The sequence below is a fragment of the Rhipicephalus microplus genome, chromosome 1 (genome assembly GCF_043290135.1).
Source record: "Rhipicephalus microplus isolate Deutch F79 chromosome 1, USDA_Rmic, whole genome shotgun sequence".
In the NCBI taxonomy this organism is placed as follows: Eukaryota; Metazoa; Arthropoda; class Arachnida; order Ixodida; family Ixodidae; genus Rhipicephalus; species Rhipicephalus microplus.
In genome coordinates, this window is record NC_134700.1 from 220862301 (window position 1) to 220883767 (window position 21467).

The 21467-nt window shown below is 43.9% G+C and overlaps 2 protein-coding genes across 3 annotated transcripts in view; both read left to right on the forward strand.

The window, feature by feature from the left end:
* U2af50 (U2 small nuclear riboprotein auxiliary factor 50) overlaps positions 1–17003 on the forward strand; it is a 37918-nt gene extending 20915 nt beyond the window's left edge. The window contains exons 7-11 of the mRNA XM_037412456.2: positions 2098–2177; positions 12129–12251; positions 13293–13382; positions 13493–13723; positions 16215–17003. Coding sequence (XP_037268353.1) covers positions 2098–2177; positions 12129–12251; positions 13293–13382; positions 13493–13723; positions 16215–16346 — 656 coding nt within the window. The 3' untranslated portion in view covers positions 16347–17003. The remainder of the gene's footprint in view (positions 1–2097; positions 2178–12128; positions 12252–13292; positions 13383–13492; positions 13724–16214) is intronic.
* A 2765-nt stretch (positions 17004–19768) lies between these two features.
* Positions 19769–21467, forward strand: part of ClC-a (chloride channel protein 2) — a 167321-nt gene continuing 165622 nt past the window's right edge. For both annotated transcript variants that reach the window (XM_037412450.2, XM_075891423.1), the window contains exon 1: positions 19769–19836. The gene's annotated coding sequence lies outside the window, so the exon portion shown is untranslated. The remainder of the gene's footprint in view (positions 19837–21467) is intronic.

Below are 21467 nucleotides of genomic sequence, written 5' to 3' on the forward strand. Positions count from 1 at the left end.
GAATATGCCTGTCTTGTCTTGTCAAGTCTTTAATGGGAAATCACTAAACTAATGGGTATTGCTCTTGCATTTTGCATGTAGGGGAAAGTTATAGGAAAGGTAATTTATTTAGAAGTTGCAAAGTTATGCAGAAGCTAAATTCAATTTACCATTACCTAACAAACCTGAAAATACATATGGATGGTTGTACCTGTATGCCAACTTGTTACCTACTAAATGGGTTAAAGACATTACATCTTCCTGAAGTTGTGTAGCCTCGTTACATGATTCAAAATCATTTTGATTGTGACAGGTTTTCTTGTCATGCTGCATAGTGGGGCCCTTGCATGATAAAACCTAGATGTAAAGGTCTATTTTGAACCAAGCAATTCCAAAAAAAAAAAAAAATCTGAAAAATTTTGCTATGGCAGTTCACAAATGTGTGAAAATCTAAGCTGTTTTGCTTGGACAGAATCTGGAGGGGCTATTAAATAATGTGCACACTGTAGAATGAGCGGGTATTTTCACTGACCATTTTTGCTAGACTCTGTCTAGATTATGTTTGAGTTAATGGTTTTTTTTTTATGTGATAATGGGTGGATTGTGGTGTTTTCGTATCGTTAGGAATGTGCGTTTGTTTCGTTGAGTGATACGCATTACAGAGGCATTCATATTACACTGAGAGCTCAGTTGTGATTATTTCTTTATTCATTATAGTGGTTGTGCAATGCCAGCTATTGTAATTAAAAGTGGTGTATAGTATTTTCGTCTTTACTGTTTTACGCCTGTGAATAAGATTCGAGTGAGTTGACAGTTGTAACAGTCGAGCTTCGATATGATGAAAATTACTGTAATCCTTAGTTATAGTGACGTGAATCGCAATTTGGTCCGATAATTTCATGTTTCATTGAGTAGTCCATTAATAAAATTCAAAGAAAACATTTGCTCACTGACAACTCAAAGTATATCCTCATGGCAAGTCTGTCAAAGCCCAGCTGTGGCCACAGATAGCACATCCACAACATGCATGCACACTCAGCCTTGTAGCTTGGCTGGCACGCAGCTTGCAAACAGTGTACTTATGCCACATGGTTGTGCTGATCATTTGGCTGCTTGTCGACCTCAGTGAAAAAGCATGTTGGCAGTTCAGCATTGGGCACTCACCATGAATGGGCATAACAAGCTGCTACCGGGTCATCTGTTTAACAGGTTTCTGTTCCTTAGGGGACATAATACTGCTTGTTCTTATTTTAGACAGACCTAATTGGAATACATATACATAATCTAAAAATTGGCATGTTCATTTGTAACAAAAGTGTTGTAGGTTAGGATGTGATTCATTGTATCGAGGTTCGGCTATATCGTTATTCAATCAGATGCACGATCTTTTATTTTCTCAAGTAGGTGCGGTTTGTAAGGCAGGCTAGTGTTCTGTGATATGTACAGATATTCTTAAACTGGAAAATTTGCCATTAATTTATTGTAAAATTGGAATCTTCCTTTTTTTCCTCCTCTTTTTTTTTCCCCGCACAGTTTTAGGTAAAAGGGGGGCATTAGAAGCCTTCAGGTCCGAGCCCCGCATCAGTGGAGTCTCTGGACAAACGCAGTTTCTCTTTCTCTCCATCTTTCTTTTTTTTTTCTTGCACAGTCTTTTATTTGCAGCCATTGGAGTGTGTACGTCTTATCTCTGTACGCGGCAGTGCTTCCGGCGAGCTTCAAGAGGCACCTTTTCGCGTTAGATTTCACTTCGACGCGACTGTCGTGCCGTTGTGCGTGAATTGCCAGCAGTGCACCCAGAAAAACCTGTTCACGCCTCTGTAGAATGTAACTTTCGTGCCAGCACGTTTGGTGCAATCTATCACTGTCATATACCACCCAACAATCTATGGAGGAGGCAGTGCTTGGGGCTTTAATTACTGGAAAATATTTTAACCATGCTAGTCATTGAAATTCTCCTTCACTGTTTGGCTTGGCACGTCTAAGTGTTTTTCCGTGCGTCGCTTTGCCTTCTTTCAGTTTTTCTTCCCACTGTGCTCCTTTCTTGTGCCTTCCTATTCCTCCCCAGGAACTCTCTGGTGGGTTAGGGCGGGAGACAACTGGATTTGGGTTCTCTTTCAGGTGTTATTTCAACGGTAGTGCAGGACTCTCCTCATAAAATATTCATTGGTGGATTGCCAAACTATCTAAACGAAGACCAGGTATGGTTGCCATCAGTTTTGTTTCTCACTTTCTCCTTATCATTACCCTCTGTGTTGTTCAAATTTTCTCTCAAATAAGTTTTGAGACACGGACCATTTGAAAATATACTTTTGGACAACTTAGTTACTTTCGTTGTGAATAAATAATGATTGTGGCATAGTACTTTTGTTACCTTGTATGCCTGAATTCCTTCAGCAGCTTGACACCTACATGTCTTGTCTCTTCTGAATGTGGCGAGGATGAAATAAGTGCTTGCAGAAGGCTGTTCGGAACCGTTCTGCGATATGGCCTTGCACGTACTTAAAGATTGCACTAGACAAATTTTTTTGCTTTACTAGTATTGCTCTCCTAATTTATAATTTTATTCATGCCATAGCAATGTTATTTTATTTATTTAGTTAATGGTGGTACACTGCTTTTATATTGTTTCATCTTATTTTCAAATGTGGTCTCTGCTTTATTGTAATTTAGTGTTTTGTGCAAAGCTTTTAAGTGGGCCTCAAGCTATGTTGCCATTCTTATTATGTGTATGAAACTGCGGGTGTTGATTAATCCTGAAATGTAAGTATGCGAGGTTCAATCCACGTGCAGCCTGTTTTATTGGTGATGGCTTGGTTGCCAGTTGACGATAACGAAACTGCATTATGCATGCAGGGCCTAGGCGGCCACTGTGAGCACCAATTTCTGGCAATGTGCAAAATGCATCTCTTCTTTTACAATTTCGCAAAAAAAAAGTTTGCAAATTTTGTTAAGAAAAACTTCTACAATGCAAGAAGCCCAGCATAAGAATTAATAATAGAATTTTAGTTGCACCATAGTCACTATGACATCTACTTGCCCAGTCTTTCTAAGTGCTCGTAAGTATCGAACGAAAGCATGTGTGCTTTACATTATTATGCTACAAGCAGCCTTCCAGAGCACACATGTAAAGGTGCATGTGGCTAACCCGTACAAAGATTTCGTGTTCTCACAGTGATGGTCTTGGTACACTCTATCTGTGTCTAAAGCCTCATCTACATTGCTAACTAGGTCACTTGAAATTTTTATGACCTGATTGGCAATAGAGATAAGGCAATGATTGTTTTTTCAAAATGGTATTGTCTCTCTGAGTGTGGCATTTATAGCAGTACCTGTGCATGTACTTGCGTGTGTGCGTGTGTAGCCAAGCGCCTTAATTGTAGTGCTAGTCGTCATTGGTTGGAGAAACTCTGTACTCATTCACCTCCTTCTTTTTTTCTCTTTTTTTCCTCCCCCATTCTTTTTTTGAATTTTGTAGCAAAGGTTGGGAGGGTGATTACCTCTTCGTAGTTGCTAAACCAAATCTCGAGTCGCACACAACTCGCTCTTCCCCTCCTGCCACTAATTGTGAGGCCCTTGGCAGGCAAGTTTAAGCTATACTCTCGTTGGGGACGGCCTCTTTACAGGACGACGCAACTGTGGTGGCATGGATGGTGATGCCATCGAGTACTCTTGCTGTCATAACTGCCACGGTGGCTACTGTCACAAGTTGATTTTAAAGGCACACTGCCGCGCGCTATTGCTGCATAGCTAGAGCTGCACCAAACCTGTCCTCCCTTCCTTCTGTGCCTCACGAGAAGCCTGAACAGTGCTTTTCGCTGCAGCCTAAGTGTATGGGTAGTTCTTTGAAATTGTCGCAGTGGGTGACGCTTCAGACAATACTGCTGCCAACCAAGCAGCCTTTCAAACCGAAGCAACATAATTTAAGATGTGTGACAGTTTTGGTAGGACCACTAAAGGTGCATTATTTACCCACAATGCTAATTAGAAGCAGTGTTGCCTTCCTTGTTAAAGGCACTGTTACATGCATTTTGTTGTTCTGGTAGTTTTCCATGCTAGGATGCACTATCCGAGCATAGTGGGCCAATGCTAAGGCTGTAAGTTTGCATAAGACAAACTCCATCTTGAAAGGCAGAATGTGTGTTTTCTTTTAGGTTAATCCCTCGTTAATGTCCCTTTTGAAGCAGTGTTTTGGAGCTGCAAGAATTTGGAGGGCAGGTGACGTGTACTAGGTATGCACAGTAGCATTATTTGGGCATTGCTGGATTTGTTATGGACTGTTTGCCTCAGTTGCCATTTGGAGGACTTTTTTGTGACTAGTGTAGCGACTGCTTTTATTACCTCAGTTGATGTAAATTTAGAATTTGCAAGGATTATTTTTATTGGGCAAATGCTCCGACTCTGGTATCAGGAATCGTTTCCTTCCGTATTACTAAAAACTGTGCATGTAATGTTGTGAACAGAAGTACCTTTCAAAGTTCAGAGTTTATAGTGTAAAATTAAATTAATGAAATTGATGAAGTGGCCAATATTTCAGGTTCTAGCTCTAGATGCATGAGCTCGTCTACAGTGTCAAGGGTCGAGCTCGTATCTTATGCAATTGTCGAGAAAACTGTAAACATTCTGCAGTAGCCACCTAAAGTGACATCTAGGTCTTCCTTCTTTGCAAGGCTTTTATTTTTTAATTCACCTTATTGGGATTTTTCAGAATCACTCATCGTTCAATGCACCTATTGGGAAGGTTCTAACTTTTAAGCATACTAACTAGTAACTGTAGCTGATAAAATAAAAGAGGGTAGGCTTCTTGTGTAATAATACATAACGTAGCTGCAGGCTAGTGGAGTATGTCAAAATGTAATTTTCCTACTCCCTGAGTGGCCCAGATGGTACATGATATGCAGCATTAGAAGGCAAGGTAATTGTTGGGAGGCACGGGTAGAGGCTCTGGAGGAACCATGCATCTTTGTTTCTTTATCATTGTAGCCATATTCACAATGGGTCTTAGCTGCAATGCATTTTTTTGTTGTAAACAGAACTCTCAAATCGGCATGACAGATAACTGGGACTGATCAGGTTAACTCATATAAATTTACGTTTACAAGTCTGCATATGAATATATGAAACATTATAACGTTAAGGTGGAACTAGAGGCTCTCCAAGTCAGTACTTTGTGCGTACACTTTTCTCATTCTAGAGTTAGTCATCTGCTGCTTTGTACACTGAAGTAATGCAATACTGCCTCATTGGTCCACATTTCTTAAGTAAATATCCCTATGTGGGTTGTAGGATTGAGGATGAAAGTATTAATCTACTGGGTGCAACATTGGGCTGAATTGCACTATGCCATAAAATAAGAGAGGGTAGGCTTCTTGTGCAATAATACATAATGTAGCTGCAGGCTAGTGGAGTGCGTTTTTCAAAAGGAAATTTTCGCACTCTCTGAGTTGCCCAGATGGTACATGATATGCAGCGTTAAAAGGCAAGTTAATTATTGGAAGGCACGGGTAGAGGCTCCGGAGGAACCATGCAAATTTGTTTCTTTATCATTGTAGCCATATTCACGATGGGTCTTAGTTGCAATGTTTTTTGTTGTTGTTGTTGTTGTAAATAGAACTCTCAAATCGGCCTGTCAGGGCATATCACATGACGGACGAAGTCAGTCTTTTCTGTAGCGGACGGCGCATAGCGGGCTGACGTCACGGATTCGTGCCATCCGTGGCGCGTCCGTTGAAGTCGTGGACAGAAAATATCAAGCTCTTGGTAGCATTCAGATTCACGTTGAATAACACAACAGATTTAGCTGAGGGTGCCATTATGAGTCTGGCAACAAGCACAGCTTTTGTTTTTCTCTGTCGTTTGGTTTTGTAGATTTAGCTCTAGTGAACTATAGATTTAGCCCACGTTGTTTCAAGACTTTGCAGGCGTTTTCCAACACACAACGTAATGCCGGGTCTATAAGCGAGGCTTCCCAATTTCATGCGTAGGTTAAACTGAACAGTCTCAGATGCTACACAAAAGGAGCAATGTTTTGAGTGTAAGTGCACAGACGTGCAATGCTTTCCTGAAGCAAGGCACCGTAGCATGACTTGCAGCCTTATTTCCGCTGATATGGCTCATCGCATCACGGTGTCTTGTCGTTCTATGTGTGATCCCACAAGCAACAGCAACTTAACCAGCTGTTCCCTTGATATTCGCAGCAGCCTCTTGTATTTTTTGGTGTCACTAACCAAAAGCTCATGGTACAGTTGGTGTTGCATACCCAGATGCTTGTTATCAATGTAGTCTTTTTGCCAACAAGATAGGTGAGCGCTTCTTAATCTGAATTTGATATTGATTTCTTTCTAATTACGTCTTCAACTTGAAAGAAACTGCGACAAAAACTGAAACATAAACATTCTCTTAACGTGAATGTGTTCCAGACTTTCAGACTGCTAGCGCCATCTATAGATAAAAAGGACAAGCGTGCATTCGCCCACTGTTATAACCTCTGAGATTTGGTAGCACTCACACTATCACAGATCACTGAGCTCATGTTCTATCAATAGAGGCACTCGCTAAGCCTACAGCTCTCAGAAAACGAGCACAGCACTCGGAAACAGTACCAAATTGTCATGAATACTTTACCGGGGAAGCTTGCAGACACAAACCTAAAGCCAACGCAATTATTGGTTTGGTACTAACAGCCCACGCAGTGCGGGGCGAAGAGCTTAAACAATCGTAGTGGGCGGCTTTCACTTCAGATAGTGCCGCCGTGTTCTTTGTCCTACGGCGCATTTCCTCTGCCGTCTAGATGTGCTTTGCAGCCGGACGGGCATTGGAACGATCATTCGTGGAAGAGATTTCTATGGAAAAGTTTGTTGTGTGGATATTTGTTAAGGAAAAATTAATTTGGGGAAAAGGTAAGAATGTCATTAATGATGTTATATGGATAAATGTTCACAGCAACAGTAAAAGTTTAACCAGGTCACCATATCAGTTTATGAATACTACTGACAAATTGCTTCAGGTTCAGCATTCTGCGTTAGCAGAATGTGCATAGTCTTCCTACCTTTCCTCTATTTGCATTGTTTCTTTTTATTTTTAAAATGCTATGTGCTTTTAGGGGGAGCCTGTCCAGGACGAGATTTGGGACAACACTGAATTGCCATTTTGCCTGAAAGTATAAGCCTTTACTGAATTTTCTAGTTTGTAGTGGTTTGTAGGCTGAGCAGTTTTTCATTAAGGGGGGGGGGGGGGTATGAAGGTATTAATGTAGCAACAGATATTTAAAAATTGCCTGTACAGTTTAAGGTATTTATAGCTCAAAGTATGCTCTGGAAAAGTAGTATGTTATGGAAAATACCTTTATTTTTTGTTACAGGTTCAATCGGTAAAGTTTTGTGAAGTGAGTGCGCCTTGTAAGAGTTTTGAGGTGGTTTCTGGAAACATATTTGAATAAAGCTGGTATTATTCTTTTCCTCAACACTCGAGGTACAACTCAAAGCTTTAGTTTTTTTTTTATTCTTGACGTGATGGAATTGTTATTATTTAATAAATACCAGCTAATTGCTTGAAACTCATTTTTACCACCAGAGCCTGAAAATTTTCTGATCAAAGAAATAATTGTTTTTACATCTAGCACTTTATTCTGTGGGGTGGACCTTTTAGCAGAACCAGCATAAAATGCATAATTACAATGCAAAAAAAGCATAAATACCATGTGGAAGTTTGTGATTTCTTCCTTTCTTAATGAGACATTTGAAATCTGTTTGCAGATTTGAAATCTTCATTCAATAATACATATATGTGGTAATATTCATTTAGATACGACAATGAATAAAAGCTTTTTTAAGACCCTCATTCAAGTTAGAATGTAAGAAATTCGCATCGACCCTGAAGACCAAGTTCGCGCATTTTTTGATCCTGGAGAATCAGATTCTTCTGAGATCTGCTGATATGGCAGAATCCAGTGGCAGTTTTGCACCGGTAGTGAAATTAGGGTGCAGCTGTATGCTGCTGGGACATGTGCTCTCAAAAGTGGAGTCGGAGCATTGAGCCTTTGTTTTCTGAAGAGGGGTATCTTCGTCACGGTCAGTTGCCAGGTGGTGGCTTGCAACAAGACCATTGCATTATGTTAATATCTCTTCCTGGCCATTTGCTACAAGCCCCCTCCAGCACATTTATTTTTCACTTCCACCTTTCCACTCTCCCTCTTTCTATTAACCTGCACTAAACATTAAATGTGTTGGGTGGCTAGCAGTAATTCTTTTTCATTATGCCAACTGCTGCCAGTGTTGCTGGAGAGATCACGCATTGCACGCAGTGAGGCTCATTGTGCTTTGAAATACGTGCGGCTGCACAAAAGCCTTTGCTTGGACGCGACACTGCTGACGCGATTCTTGCTCACTTCTTGGTAGCTATTAGGAACATGCTTATAGCTATGGCATGCGATAACGCCCGGTGTTGCAGTGCTACCACTAAAATCATCGGCTTCCAGCAGAATAGGTAGAAGGCACAGCCGTGCACCTGTTTGTGTTCATGCAGATAGACCAAGACAGACAAAACGCCTACTCTACTTGACATTAGACATAGACATAGGCACGCATGGGGCACTGCATTAGAAAAGGGGCACCATAGCCTTAGAGCATCCCTCCTTGCTTAGAACTATATTATGCTACCACATTAGGAGGCTTCATTTACTAGGACATGGTGTAAGTCATTCATTAGATTTAAAACCAAGGGGGCAAAAGTGCAAGGAGCTGTGTCAGTGTGCATCATGACTGAGCAGTTCTCGCTATCATTAAATCGGCTAATAGCTGCATCCTTCCCTCCAGTGACGGAGTAGGGCGCATTATTGACGTAATTTGCCAAGAGAAGAGCAACTCATTGTTGTCTTTGAAACGTAAGCATAAATTCCCTGCCTTGTGCAGAGCATTTTTTATATTTCACTCATATGTTCACCAAAACCTTGACTGTCAATGGCAGCATTTTCTGGCTGCATTAAAAATCTATAGCAGGACCTGTTTAAGATACTACTCTTAAGAAAGTAGCAGTTACTAGGAACTACATTCCAAATTTGAAAATCACTCAGTGTTTCCATGCCTATTTCACATAGGGCTTTAACAAATGGCATTGCAACTACCAAGATAAGTGAGCCACTTGGTATTGGTAGTCTGTAGCCCATACACATTTATTAGTAATGTCAAAAGGAAATGTAGCACCACTGTTCATTTGCATAATCAGTATTTTTATTTGGCCAGCGGGTCATCATGGGCACTTCATGAATGAGTCTTGTATTGCTTTTCCTCGTGGATCCTGGTTGTGGCGGTTGCTCTTTGATTGAGGCGAAGTGCTAGTGGCCTGTGTACTGGTGCTATGCCGGTGCTTGTTAAAAACACGAGATGGTTTCTGGAGCCTTCCCCTACTGTGTCTCTCATAATCATATCTTGGTTTTGGGATGTAGAACCCCAGGTATTATTATTTTGTATGTCCTCATATACCCTATTCATTGGTGTTCAATTAAAGGCTCAAGCTAGGAGGCACATGTGCTTTTGTTTATGGCTGGGTGTATTTCTGCAGCTGCAGCTACATTTATCACTTAGCATGCGTCTTCACCTTCTTTGGTGAACATTAAATTTGATGGTGCATTCACTCTGTCGGCATTTGTCATGTTAGGGTCACAGCATGAACTTTTTCCTTCTGGTTTTTGAATGACTGTGACATCCTTGCAACATAGGAAAGCTCACCCATGAAATATTTCGCACTGCTACTTTAGTGTACCTGACTCTTTTATTTCTGTCCATTTTCAAAAAGTTGTATTGTTAGCACAAAACAATATACTGTAAGATGCTGAGCAAGTGCTCTCTCCCTTTTCTGGGAGACCTAAGATGTGTGCCAATGACCAAGCAAGCACCACCCCCACCACCTCATCCGGAGAGCACTTTTTTTTTTTTTTTAAGGAAGCACTGACATCAAATTTACTTGTGTGAAGATTTTCGCGTGAACGAGTAGCTATCGACCCCCTAAAAGCGATTCGTGTCCTAAAATGCATCTGAGGTACGAATGAATATCTGTAATATTGATTAATATATCCACTACCGAACGTGGTTTAAAATGGGTCAAAAGCCTGGCAAATTGTAGTGCTTTCAGCTCTACCTCGCTGCTACGTCGAGGCCGCTGCACAGCTGATGCTGCTTCCACAAAGAATAGTGACGTCACGCACACTGGCATTTCGTCTGCTAGGAGCTTATGTGCAGTTAGTCCAGCTGTGTCTCTGATGATGTAGACTAAAGCCCCTCCATGCATTTGCCTCCGGCTAGGCTAAGTAGCGCCAACTCGTTCTTCCCCTCTCCCTTTAGCCCCGGCCTCGAAAAGGGGCCTCGTACTGCCTGTGAAACCCAACTGATTCGCCAACACAGGGTTTACCCTGTAACAGCTCGGCGCAAAGTGAAGCGAGCAAATGCAGCTGTTCTTCGTAGGCGTCCAGTCCCTCTGTCCACCGGCGCGTACGAAGTGAACTTACTGGCTGCGTTGAGGTTCGTGGTTTGCAAAGGCATGAAACGCCACGCGATTTCCGCGCTTCGACGTGCAGGTTCTCACTGCGCAGCGGTTCCCCAACATGCTGGCACGCATTGTCACTCTTTATGATCGTACTCGCGCTGTGGAGCACACACCAAATCAGTCGATGCGACACGATGAATCGCATGCACGCTTCAACACAGCAAGGAGAGCCATTAGTCAGAGCATGGCCAGGAGTCGGCTCCAAACACATCAAATCGCCGACGTCATTGTTACTATTACTAACATATCGTCACTTAGGATGGTATTTGTGGAATTATCACGCCGAACATATAGTGTTGATGTCGCAGGGCAGTCTATTTTCCATTCTGCTCCTTAGCTTTTCTATGCTGTTTGACATCGAATTAAAATAACTTCCGGGCGACGGATGCCATTCAGATTTGGCCAAAAAGACCTTTGCACACCAAGCAATCGTATGATGGGCACATATCAATTTTCAAATTTGATGTCAGTGGTCCTTTAATTAAAGATGAGCATCATTTGTGTAAAAAGAACCACAAGAATGAGTACACTGAATATGTGTCCTAGGTTGCTCATGAAATTTTGTCGTATGAATAATAGAGCATTTCATTAGAAACGTGAATGGGTATTTTTCGTTCTTAGCGGCCCTCCTGCTGCCATCTTGAATTTTGGTTTGGGATTGAGCAAGCCCCACTCCCTTTCCAAATCTGGTTGGCTTATCCTTCACCACAGGGGGGCACTTGTTAGGCATTTTACAATAGTAAACAATAAGGCAATGCTTGCCAGCCATCCAGGTTCAGTAGTGCACATTACTAGGAAATACTGCAGTTTACTTATGGGCTGGAAATTGCCCAATAAAATATACAGCAACCAAAGTAATGCACTGCTCTAGAGAAGCCTAAAGCTAGCACCTAATATAAACCACAAAAACTATAACTGAAGCTGCAGTGTGCTTGTTGAAAGGATCCATGCCGAATGGATGAGGAACTTCTGCTATCCATGTTCTCCTCTCATGATGATGCATACCTGTAGCACTCAGTTTTGTTCTAATAACAGAATCTATAAAACTCTCTGCACCAACCACACTAAGCCAACATTATTTGGTTTTAAAGGACTGTGTTGCATGCTGCAAAATGATGTAGAATATTACTTAAGCCAAAATTGGGCTCTCGGTCATCATGTTACGTGTAGCTGCTGCTTTCTTCATGCACCGAGTGCATTCTGTGCCAAATGCATCTTGCACTAGGGATGTGGCTGGCAACAATCGCAGCTATCGGCATGGGGTGGAGGTAGTAGTGACAGTACTAACCTTGATTTCTTTACTCTGGGACAGGCAGATAATATTTGACTGCCAAGAAAACGCAAGGCTCTTAGCTGCACACCACACACCTGGCAGCATTTTCTGTGAATTAACGATTTGCTTTCTGTCAAGAGAGAACACAGCCCTTTCGGTTCTCTTCTTTGCAGTGTGCCTTTGTGATATCGAAAACGGAAGTACATTTTTTAAAGCAGTTATATGCTTTCTGATGGAAGCATTCATTTCATCAGCTCGTGTCATAAAGCAGTGTGCGTGTTCACTGATGTACACTTTCTTTTTGCTGCACTTTTCCTTGCTTCATTTTCACATTTCACAGGTCAGGGAGCTCTTGATGTCATTTGGACAGCTACGTGCATTCAATCTTGTGAAAGACAGCGCTACTGGACTCTCCAAGGGCTATGCATTTTGCGAGTACGTGGAGGTTGCTACAACGGATCAGGTGTGTGCGTCATCGTTTGTTAGCTGTAGGGCTCCCTGCTGCCTCTTGTACCTCCCACATTTCAGCAAAAGCCTGTGCGCTATCTGTGTTGAAAAGTTTGTATCTAGTCCCATTCATGACAGGCCATGCATTTGACCCCCTGCACTATTGTCTGAGCTACCTTGTAAAGGCTGCTTCTTATCTTGGCATTGTAAGCATTCTGCAGTTATGTTTGGTGCGGAGAAAGATCGTTTAGGGGATCTGTTAACGAAAGGCACTGGGGTCTCGTGGGTAACATAACACTAGGTCCCAACGACTGTGCTGGGGAAGGCACAAAAATAGCCAAAGAAAAAAAAAAAGTTTTGAGTTCCTCACAAGAACATAGCAGGGACGGAGGAAGTGGATGAAAAAACTCGAGACTAGATGTGCCAGCCTTTTATAAGCGCACTGGGACCTAAGGAGGAAAAAGGTGCACCTTTGCAGCTTGGATGCATCCAGTGTGTCTGAGAGGGATGTCAGCAAGGGAGAGGGAGCACTGCGCAAAGGGTGTCACATTTTGCACATTAATGCACCTCAGTTGCAAGGCACATTCCCAGGTAGTCGTGCTCGGAGTCCAGCCTGTGGGAGCCTTCATGGCGGCAGGTAGCAGTTCATTCATAACAACATGCTCAAAAAATGTGTCTCTTCTGCCGAGACGAATTCTCAAGCTCGTGGGATTGGAGGCATGGTGATAGCGTAATGGTTAAAGTGACATAACTGGCAGGCACCCTACATAATATTGGACGAGTTGTTGCATGAAAGAAATGTGGCACAGCGTCATTGTAGTCATAGAAATAATTTGAAACAGTCATTCAGAAGTGGTGATGGGTGTTCACTTTATTGTTGGCCACTCCCTTGCAGCTGTGGAGGCACATTACTTCAACAAAGTTGCGGACTTTTATTGTCTAGAGTATTTATAACATGCGACTGCCAGGTATTCTCTTTTTAGTGAGCTCTTTGTTGATGCAGTCATGGTTGATAACTTAGCATCACAGTGGTTTATTGCATGCTCTCACTTTGCAGGCCATTATGGGGCTCAATGGAATGCAACTTGGTGATAAGAAACTGATTGTGCAAAGAGCAAGTGTTGGTGCCAAGAACAGTCAAATGAGTGTGAGTTTCAACTATATTTTTCTTTTTTGTGATTTTTCACAAACTCTGCATAACAAACGAGTGTAATTCTAACATTTTTCATTTTACTCTCTCTTCTTTTTCTGAAATAGCAAGCCCCAGTGCAGATTCAAGTACCAGGATTACAGCTTCAAGGTGGCGCAGGCCCTCCGACAGAGGTGCTGTGCCTCATGAACCTCGTGTGCCCCGAAGAGCTGAAGGATGAAGAGGAGTATGAGGACATTCTCGAGGACATTCATGAGGAATGTAACAAGTATGGTGTCGTCAAAAGCATTGAGATACCCCGACCAATTGACGGTGTCGAAGTGCCTGGTTGCGGAAAGGCGAGTTCTTCTTTAACTCGACTTCTGTTTTTCTGTGTTGAAACAGCACCCAGCTTTCCTTCATTCTTTGGTATTTAAGGGATCTTATTTTCCTTCTAAAGTAGTCACATTTTTCAGAGAGTGTTTAGTTAAGTGAACATTTTAGAGTTACCATTTTAAAGCAACTCTCTTTTACCTCTCATAAGTGAATGACGTCGAACCTGTTGGTATAGCTTAAAGAATGGCATGACTTTAAAAACACCAACGGGTCAGGCTGCTTGTTGAAGCTCACGCCATCAGAAAAGGTGACGCATGTGTCAGCAGAGCATCATTATCCCTTAGCAACGCCTCTTAGATGAACTATGCCTGGAACGTCGCTCTCTTTTCAATTGAAAGCTTCCTGCCAGCACAAAATCTTGGAGGCCATGCCTCTTGTCGCATGTTGCGACCGTACGCCGCGTGTGACCACTCGCCTCCGTAACACTCAGTCGCGGGACATTACCGTACCGCTTTGTGACGTGAGATCACAGCTGCTCGGAGGCAACTGTGAGAGCATTGCTGCATTCGCAAGAGACGGCCGCCAAAGGCGTTTGCCTCCGTACCAGAGGGGGAGGGTAAAATCCGAGGGTACGGCGGCGCGTTCGCGGCTCACGTTCCAGGCATAAATTTTTCTAGGAGGCATTGCCCTTAGCAAGAAAGAAATCGGTGTCTTAGATGATGCAATAGTGGTCCAGAAACCACGTAGTTACTTCTGTGCCAAGGAAGTGTTTATTTTGAAATGAAACCACACATATTAGTGGTCTGCATCAGGTTAGCGCAAATTGCCCGCCTCAAGAAACAAACTGTCTAACGTCACTGTTGCCAAGCAACATTGTTGCCTGGCTTTTCTGCACGGCCGCCGACACCAGTAGCAGCAGAGTGAAAGTAGCGGGAGGCACAGCAGCACCAACAGCTATTTAACGATTTCCTGCCATGGCCAGGAAACCAGGCGAAAATTGGACTATTGAACAACTCGCACCATTCCCCATAGTAATGGTTCTTTTTTCTCTGAACGAAATGGAAATGAACAAACAGCATTTTATTTTGTTTCTTGATTCACAGGAAGTTTTATTTCAAGCAGCTAGTTCGATGACTAGTGAATAATTGTAGGCGGTACTTTTCACGTGATTGGGATCATTTTGCAAATTTTCTACGCGTAGCACACGTGTTCTCATGCATTTGCCCTAATTTCTCGGTAAGTAGGGCACAACTGTTGATGATATTGTCGTTTTAGACGTCATACATTGAGCTTTCACTCTGACGTAAATTGTCATTCGACTTTAGTGTCCTTTTAAGTTCACATATATCTAGTGCATGTGACAGGTTTCATCACTGTGAGGAGCATTGCTCATCTTTTTTTAAAAAAAGTTCTCGTTTATGTTTTTTTTTCCAAGATGATGAAATGTGCTCATGTGCTAGATGGCTTGCCTTTCCATATATATTGCTTTGCCGCAGTAAAATTCGTTGTTAGAAGCGCATCGCGTGTCATTTTTTACTTGTCCCCGCCTTTAAACGGCCCGTAAACCACCCAAAGGTCTAAATTCAGTTGTGGTGGAGAAATTGTGCGCGAGTGTATGACGGACATGGAGCCGTGAGAATTTTTTGAAACGGTGCAGTAATAGCGGAGTTAGACGCGTTTGATTATGGAAACCGTGAGGACCCCACCTTTCGCTCTCTCATGCGTTCCCTCCGCTGTTATCCTCTCCCACGCACGCCGCTTTGCCCTCTCGCTGAGCGCCCCTCTCATGCCTCTTCCAATCTCGCGGGGCATATGTCATCGCTGACGCGCTGCTTGAAGCATAGTCTACTTCGGGTCGCCGCAACTCCGGCCGTCGACTCCATCAGTTACCTTCTTATTGGAGAACCGTGGGTGCCGTAATCGTGCCAGTATGGACCCTGCGTTGCCCGCACACCTTCAAAGGATTGCCAACGCGATGGACACGTACGGGGACACGCCGTTTCCCGCACGTGTTGCACAAACGTGGGCAACACGTGCAACAAGTAGCGCGGACAGCTGCTTGCAGACTGACCAGAAGTTGTAGGCTCTTGCTCGACCACTCACAGCATATTTAGCATATTTGGCTCAGCGCATCATGATATGTGGCATAGCGCGTCACGCAGAGGCCCGAAAGGCCCTTAAAGGAGGGTGGATTGTTTCTTGTAATTTATGGTGAGCCGGCGGCTCGTAGCGCTGCCACGTGCAGAATTGTTGATCGCGACAGCATTCTGCACACGATGCGCGCGTTTGCTTGAAATGCTTGAAAAATATTGGAGATGATTTACGGGCCCTTTAAGTGCTGTTTTTCTTTCAAAGACCTCTGATCTTCCATTTGCCAATTATAGACATTGAAAGCTATAGTCTTTATTACTTGTACAAGTATTTGTTATTGTTAACAGTGTTAGTGCTGAAGAGTCTGAATGTTCTGGTTTCTTTGTGTATACATGTGTTCTGTCCCATTCTGTGTTATTCCAGGCCTACGTCGAGTTCAATTCTGTCATCGACTGCCAGAAGGCACAGCAGAGCTTGACGGGGCGCAAATTCAGCAACCGTGTGGTTGTAACGTCCTACTTCGACCCGGACAAGTACCACCGTCGAGAATTCTGAGCAGTCCACCGAAATATTGCAGCTCTGTCTCTACCCTCTGCCATCTTCATCTTTCGCTGGATATTCCATTTCTGCTGCACTTTTGTGGGTGTGTGTCCTAAAGTGCAGCCCTGTAGTAGCTCATGTCCACAAGCAGTGATTCCTTTTGAAGGTGGCACCGCTGGCTACCCTGGGCCATCCATGCTTTAACCAGTCTGCTGCGTTCACCTGAACCATACATACTTTCTCTTTCCCATGGCACTATTCTTTCTAATGCTGAATTCGGTAAGCGTTGTGCTTTTTTTTTTTTTTTTCATTTTGCAGTTGTGAACATTATGGCCCCAGTTATGCTGGTTTTGTGCGGACAGGTGGGTTGTTCCGTTTTGTTTTCGTCATCATTGTCCTCATTGTAGGTAATGTCCAAGCTGCCATGCACGTGGCTCTTGGTAAGCTATAATCATGAATTTTGGTTCAAACTGTGCATGTTCTAAAGAAAAAAAGAAAGCTGTTAACACGTGTCTCGACAAATGAATTTCAACTATTCAGTCTGCAATTCCTTAATCAGTGCACACCTTGTGCAAGTGGAAGTTCTCCCCTCTTCTTCAAGTGATTCGCTGAATGCTTTCATACTGTGTCGCTGTGTCCTCTGCCACCAAAAAAATAAAGAAGCTGCTGAGATTTTTGTCTTTTGGAGGAAACAGCGTGCATGGCTGCGCTGCATGCACCCAAAGGGCCATGAAGTACTGCTAGTGTACAGTTAAATTGCAGATAACCTTGGTAACAGGTATTTCAGTTTTTAGATGTGAATATATGTACGTGGTGAGTGCATGTGTGCACATAGCAAGTTATGGCACAAACAGGGTTGCCACTGGCTTTCAAATCAGTGGCCAGATGGTGAGCAAAATGTCGCCAGAACTCTCCATTTTTCTTCAAATTTTGCCAAACAATGCATGCCGCACTCAAGGTGAGTGCGGCATGCCTAGTTATCAAAATTGCAAATTATGCATAGCCCCGTAGAATACAGTACTGACTTCTTGGTCTGGCAGAAAAATACGCTGTTGACAAAATCAAACTGTGCATACCGAATTAGGGGTACTGCAGCAGTGAAGTCTACAAGCTCAGTTCGGTTGCAGCTATGGTCGAAACACGTGGCCCAACTGTCGTCTAGCCTCTTCACAAGTGAAAGTTCAGAGAAGCTTAATGCACCCAAAGAACTTGAACACTGCCACCTCGAGGCACGCGAAGTAGTCCGCTGACTAATTTTGCTGGGAGGTTGCTGGTGGATGCACCTGTACCTCAGGGATATACTGAAACTCAATTGGATACTTTGAAATATATAACCAACTAACCCAAAGATCCTGCCTCCTGGTTCTTAGGCGATCCCCCACTGTGGGCGAGTGCCACCAATGCAAGAGGATCCAACTAAAAAGATACACACGAAAATCGGGACGGAGGTACTGTGTTGCGTGAAAGTTCGCCTTGTTTCGGTGGATTTAAAGCTGAGACAAACTAAAGAAAAAATGTCAATCCACCGATTGTCTTCCATCCTGGAAGCATATTTTGGCTGTGGAAAGGATACTCAGTCTTGTCGAAATACCAGTGCCCACTACACCGAGCGTGAGGCCAAGGTAATGTGTTGCGGGTGGTATTGCAAATTTAACCCAGTGCCTATCCCTGCATTGGAGGTGGACGCTTTTGCCTCTTGACCAGCACTGCAATCCTTCGCGTCCTTTCATGTGCGACTTGGAGCGCGCTTTGCAGTGGATGAACTGATGTAATGTGCAATAGTCTGTGAGGTCGTCAGGTAAGAATTTATTTCCTCTTCCCGGCGACGCCATTTTTCGCCGGTTTGTGTGTTCTGAGGGAAAAGGGGGGAGTTAATTTTATAGCGAGTTCCATTTGGAGAGCAGGAGCACAAAGTACGCTGAGAGTACCCTCTTCGGTACCGGTGTGTTCAGTGGTCGAACAGGTGCAGGAGCACTGTCGCCCATTGTACGAGTTTGAGCGCTTTTGCTGCGCCGAAAGCAGCCAGGAGCGGTTTGTAGTGCTCTTGCCTGAAAAGCGGAGTAGGCGTAGCTCGGCCGCTGGATGAAAAAGCGCACGGTACGGCTCGTCGCGTCGAGCGGCTTTCTCTGGGAGAGCGCGTGTCAGTCGTAGTTGCAGTTTCGGCCGCTGCAGCGCGACGGGGCGGGGATTACGGCTTGTTGGCGCTAGCCACCACCCGATCTAAAGGGTACAGCCATATCCATCCATAGGAGGGAAGGAGAAACGGGTACGGCGGCTTCCTCGGAGCAGCAGCCGCATCAAGTAGGTGGTGGTTGTTACAACAGTGACGCGCTCGGTTGTTCTAATCTGTGGTTGTTGTTTTTTAAAATTCTCATTCGTTGCAGTGATGCCATATCGCGTGTTTAGTGAAGTACGTAGGCGCTATCTAGTTAAAAAGCCAATTGAATTTTCGCGTGCGTGCCCAGCACCTGACCTTTTTTTTTTCTTTTTCAGAACCAGCTTCTTGCTTTGAGGCTGAAAGAAAAATTCACAATGCATGTAGCTGAATTCGTGACAAAGTTGTTATATTTATAAAGATGTCTTAATGTATGTCGATTTTTGTTACGTTTATTCAGCACGTTCGCGTTTTCTAAGCCTGAGTGCTTGACGATTAATTTTTTCGACAGTGGACAATAAACGTTCGTAGCTTTTATATGCTGAAAGCGTGCCAGAAACATAATTTGAGTATTTTTTATTTTATCCGGTACACGGTAGTGTGCCGAAAAGTAATTAAGCTTCAAACGCTGAATAATAGTGGTTTCTACAAACATGGTGACGCGCTCCTCGTAACTTTATTGAAGAGGCTGCGAAAGTATTAGAAGGGGCATTCAAATTTCTTGATAGTGCTTACTAGGCGGGGCGATTATATACTAGACTGGCGCGTAGCAATAACGCTGACAATATTAGGCCTCACCTCCTGAAACAAAATCGTGAAACTGCAGGGATAAACTCAAGCTATATTTATTTACGCACAACATTCACTTGCCCAGCTTTTTTTTTTTCATAAAAAGTGAGAACCACTTTTTTAATATGTTTACACATCGCAAAACCACGGCTGTTGTAGGGCAGTCGACTACAAGTGCCTTCGTTTGAGTGAGTACAGGTGCCAATTTGTCGACGATACATAGTAGAAGAAATAAACAGTAATGGATGAAAGAACTGCATTACGGAGACTGCTAGAAGACAAGTGCGTTGGAGTGCTATTGGGATACGCCAGTGCCCGTGGAGAGGCTATTATGAAAACACCGAACGGATGGTTTTATTGTCGATAGACACAGAAGCCAAAAGTTGAGGGCGCACAAGCTGGAGGCAGAACAAAACAATAACGAATAACATGAAAAAAAAAAAGCAGACACGAGTATAGCAGATCGTTTATGCCATTTTTTCCCCTACCGCAGCCCTTTCCAAAACGACCCTCCTCACTTTCTCCTGGTGAGAGGCTCTCAACGTGTGCGTCGGCTGCCATGTATGTATTTGTTTCAAATATAAACTCTTGTCGCCCATCATGCTTTTCGGCACCTCCTTGCCTCCGCGTGTTTTTCAGATGTAAGTTTTTTTTTATTATTATTGCGAAGCATTTCTTAGCGAACTTCGGCGGCTTTGAGCGTATCTATCTATCTATCTAGCCGCCTACGACTTTTAGCTCTCCTAGCCGTTTCGGGAATGGTATCGGTACCAAACTTGGTATGCCATAACATGACTGTATGAATAACATATTTGACTAATCGTAACATAAACATCATGACATGTATGTCAAGAATGTCATTATTTACATTTCATGGTCCGACAGCTCTTGCGTTGGTTTCGTTCACGCGGCATGTTGAAAAACTGGTATGGTATAACATGATTGCATGGCGAGCACAAGCAACAGACCCTAACATGAAAGTCATGACATGCGTGTCATTTAACATGACTACATGCCACGCTCATGATGAGCTCGTGGTCGTTTAGCTAGCGTCACATATACCAAATTTTGTATTACAGTACGTGAATGAATGACGAGGGTATGATAGTGGTGCAAACATGATAAACATGAGATGCGTGTCATGTAACAACATGACTACATGCTACGCTCATGATGCGCTCGCGGCCGTTCCGCTAGCTTCACATGTACCATACTCGGCGTTACGCGACGCGAATGGACGACATATAGGTTAATGGCACGTCCAAACAAGATAATCACGACATGCGAGTCATTTAACAACATGACTACATGTCACACTCATGATGCGCTGACGGCCGTTTCGCTAGCTTCACATATGCCAAATTTGGTATTACGTGACGTCAATGGATGACGAAGGTATGTGACTGGTGCAAACAATTGATTGATTGATATGTGGGGTTTAACGTCCCAAAACCACTATATGATTATGAGAGACGCCGTAGTGGAGGGCTCCGGAAATTTAGACCACCTGGGGTTCTTTAACGTGCACCCAAATCTGAGCACACGGGCCTACGACATTTCCGCCTCCATCGGAAATGCAGCCGCCGCAGCCGGGATTCGAACCCACGCCCTGCGGGTCAGCAGCCGAGTACCTTAGCCACTAGACCACCGTGGGGGGGCAAGGGTGCAAACATAATAATCATGAGATGCGTGTCATGTGGAACAAGACTACATGCCACAGTCAAGGCGCCAATACATTTCGACGTGACGCGGTGCGCGTGCTCGCCGGCATTCATTTCGTCGCGTCACAGCGGCGTTGCCTCGCCAAGCGCAGGTCCTGCCATATACCCGCAGGCGCGCGCCGCGCTGTGTTGCTTTGACGCATGCGCGTTTCAGCGCGTCCGGCGTCCCTCCGTCACGAAAACAGGGAGAAGCAGTGTTGTTTGGGTAACGCATCGGCGCGAAACGCCGCATGTCGCATATCGCGCCGGTTGCCGTCGGGCCGCATCGACGGACGCTGGTCGCGCCTGGCGTCAGACTATAGAGTGCTCGCGTTTTGCTAACGTTGCGTCGCTGTGCCCAGCGTGCGCGCGCATCAACGCTGAATTGGAGTATATTAGGCTCTTCAGGATGCGCTCGCGGCCATTTTGCCAGCTCCACATATACCAAATTTTAGATGCGGAGCATCTTATACTCGCGCCTTGTAGTGCGCC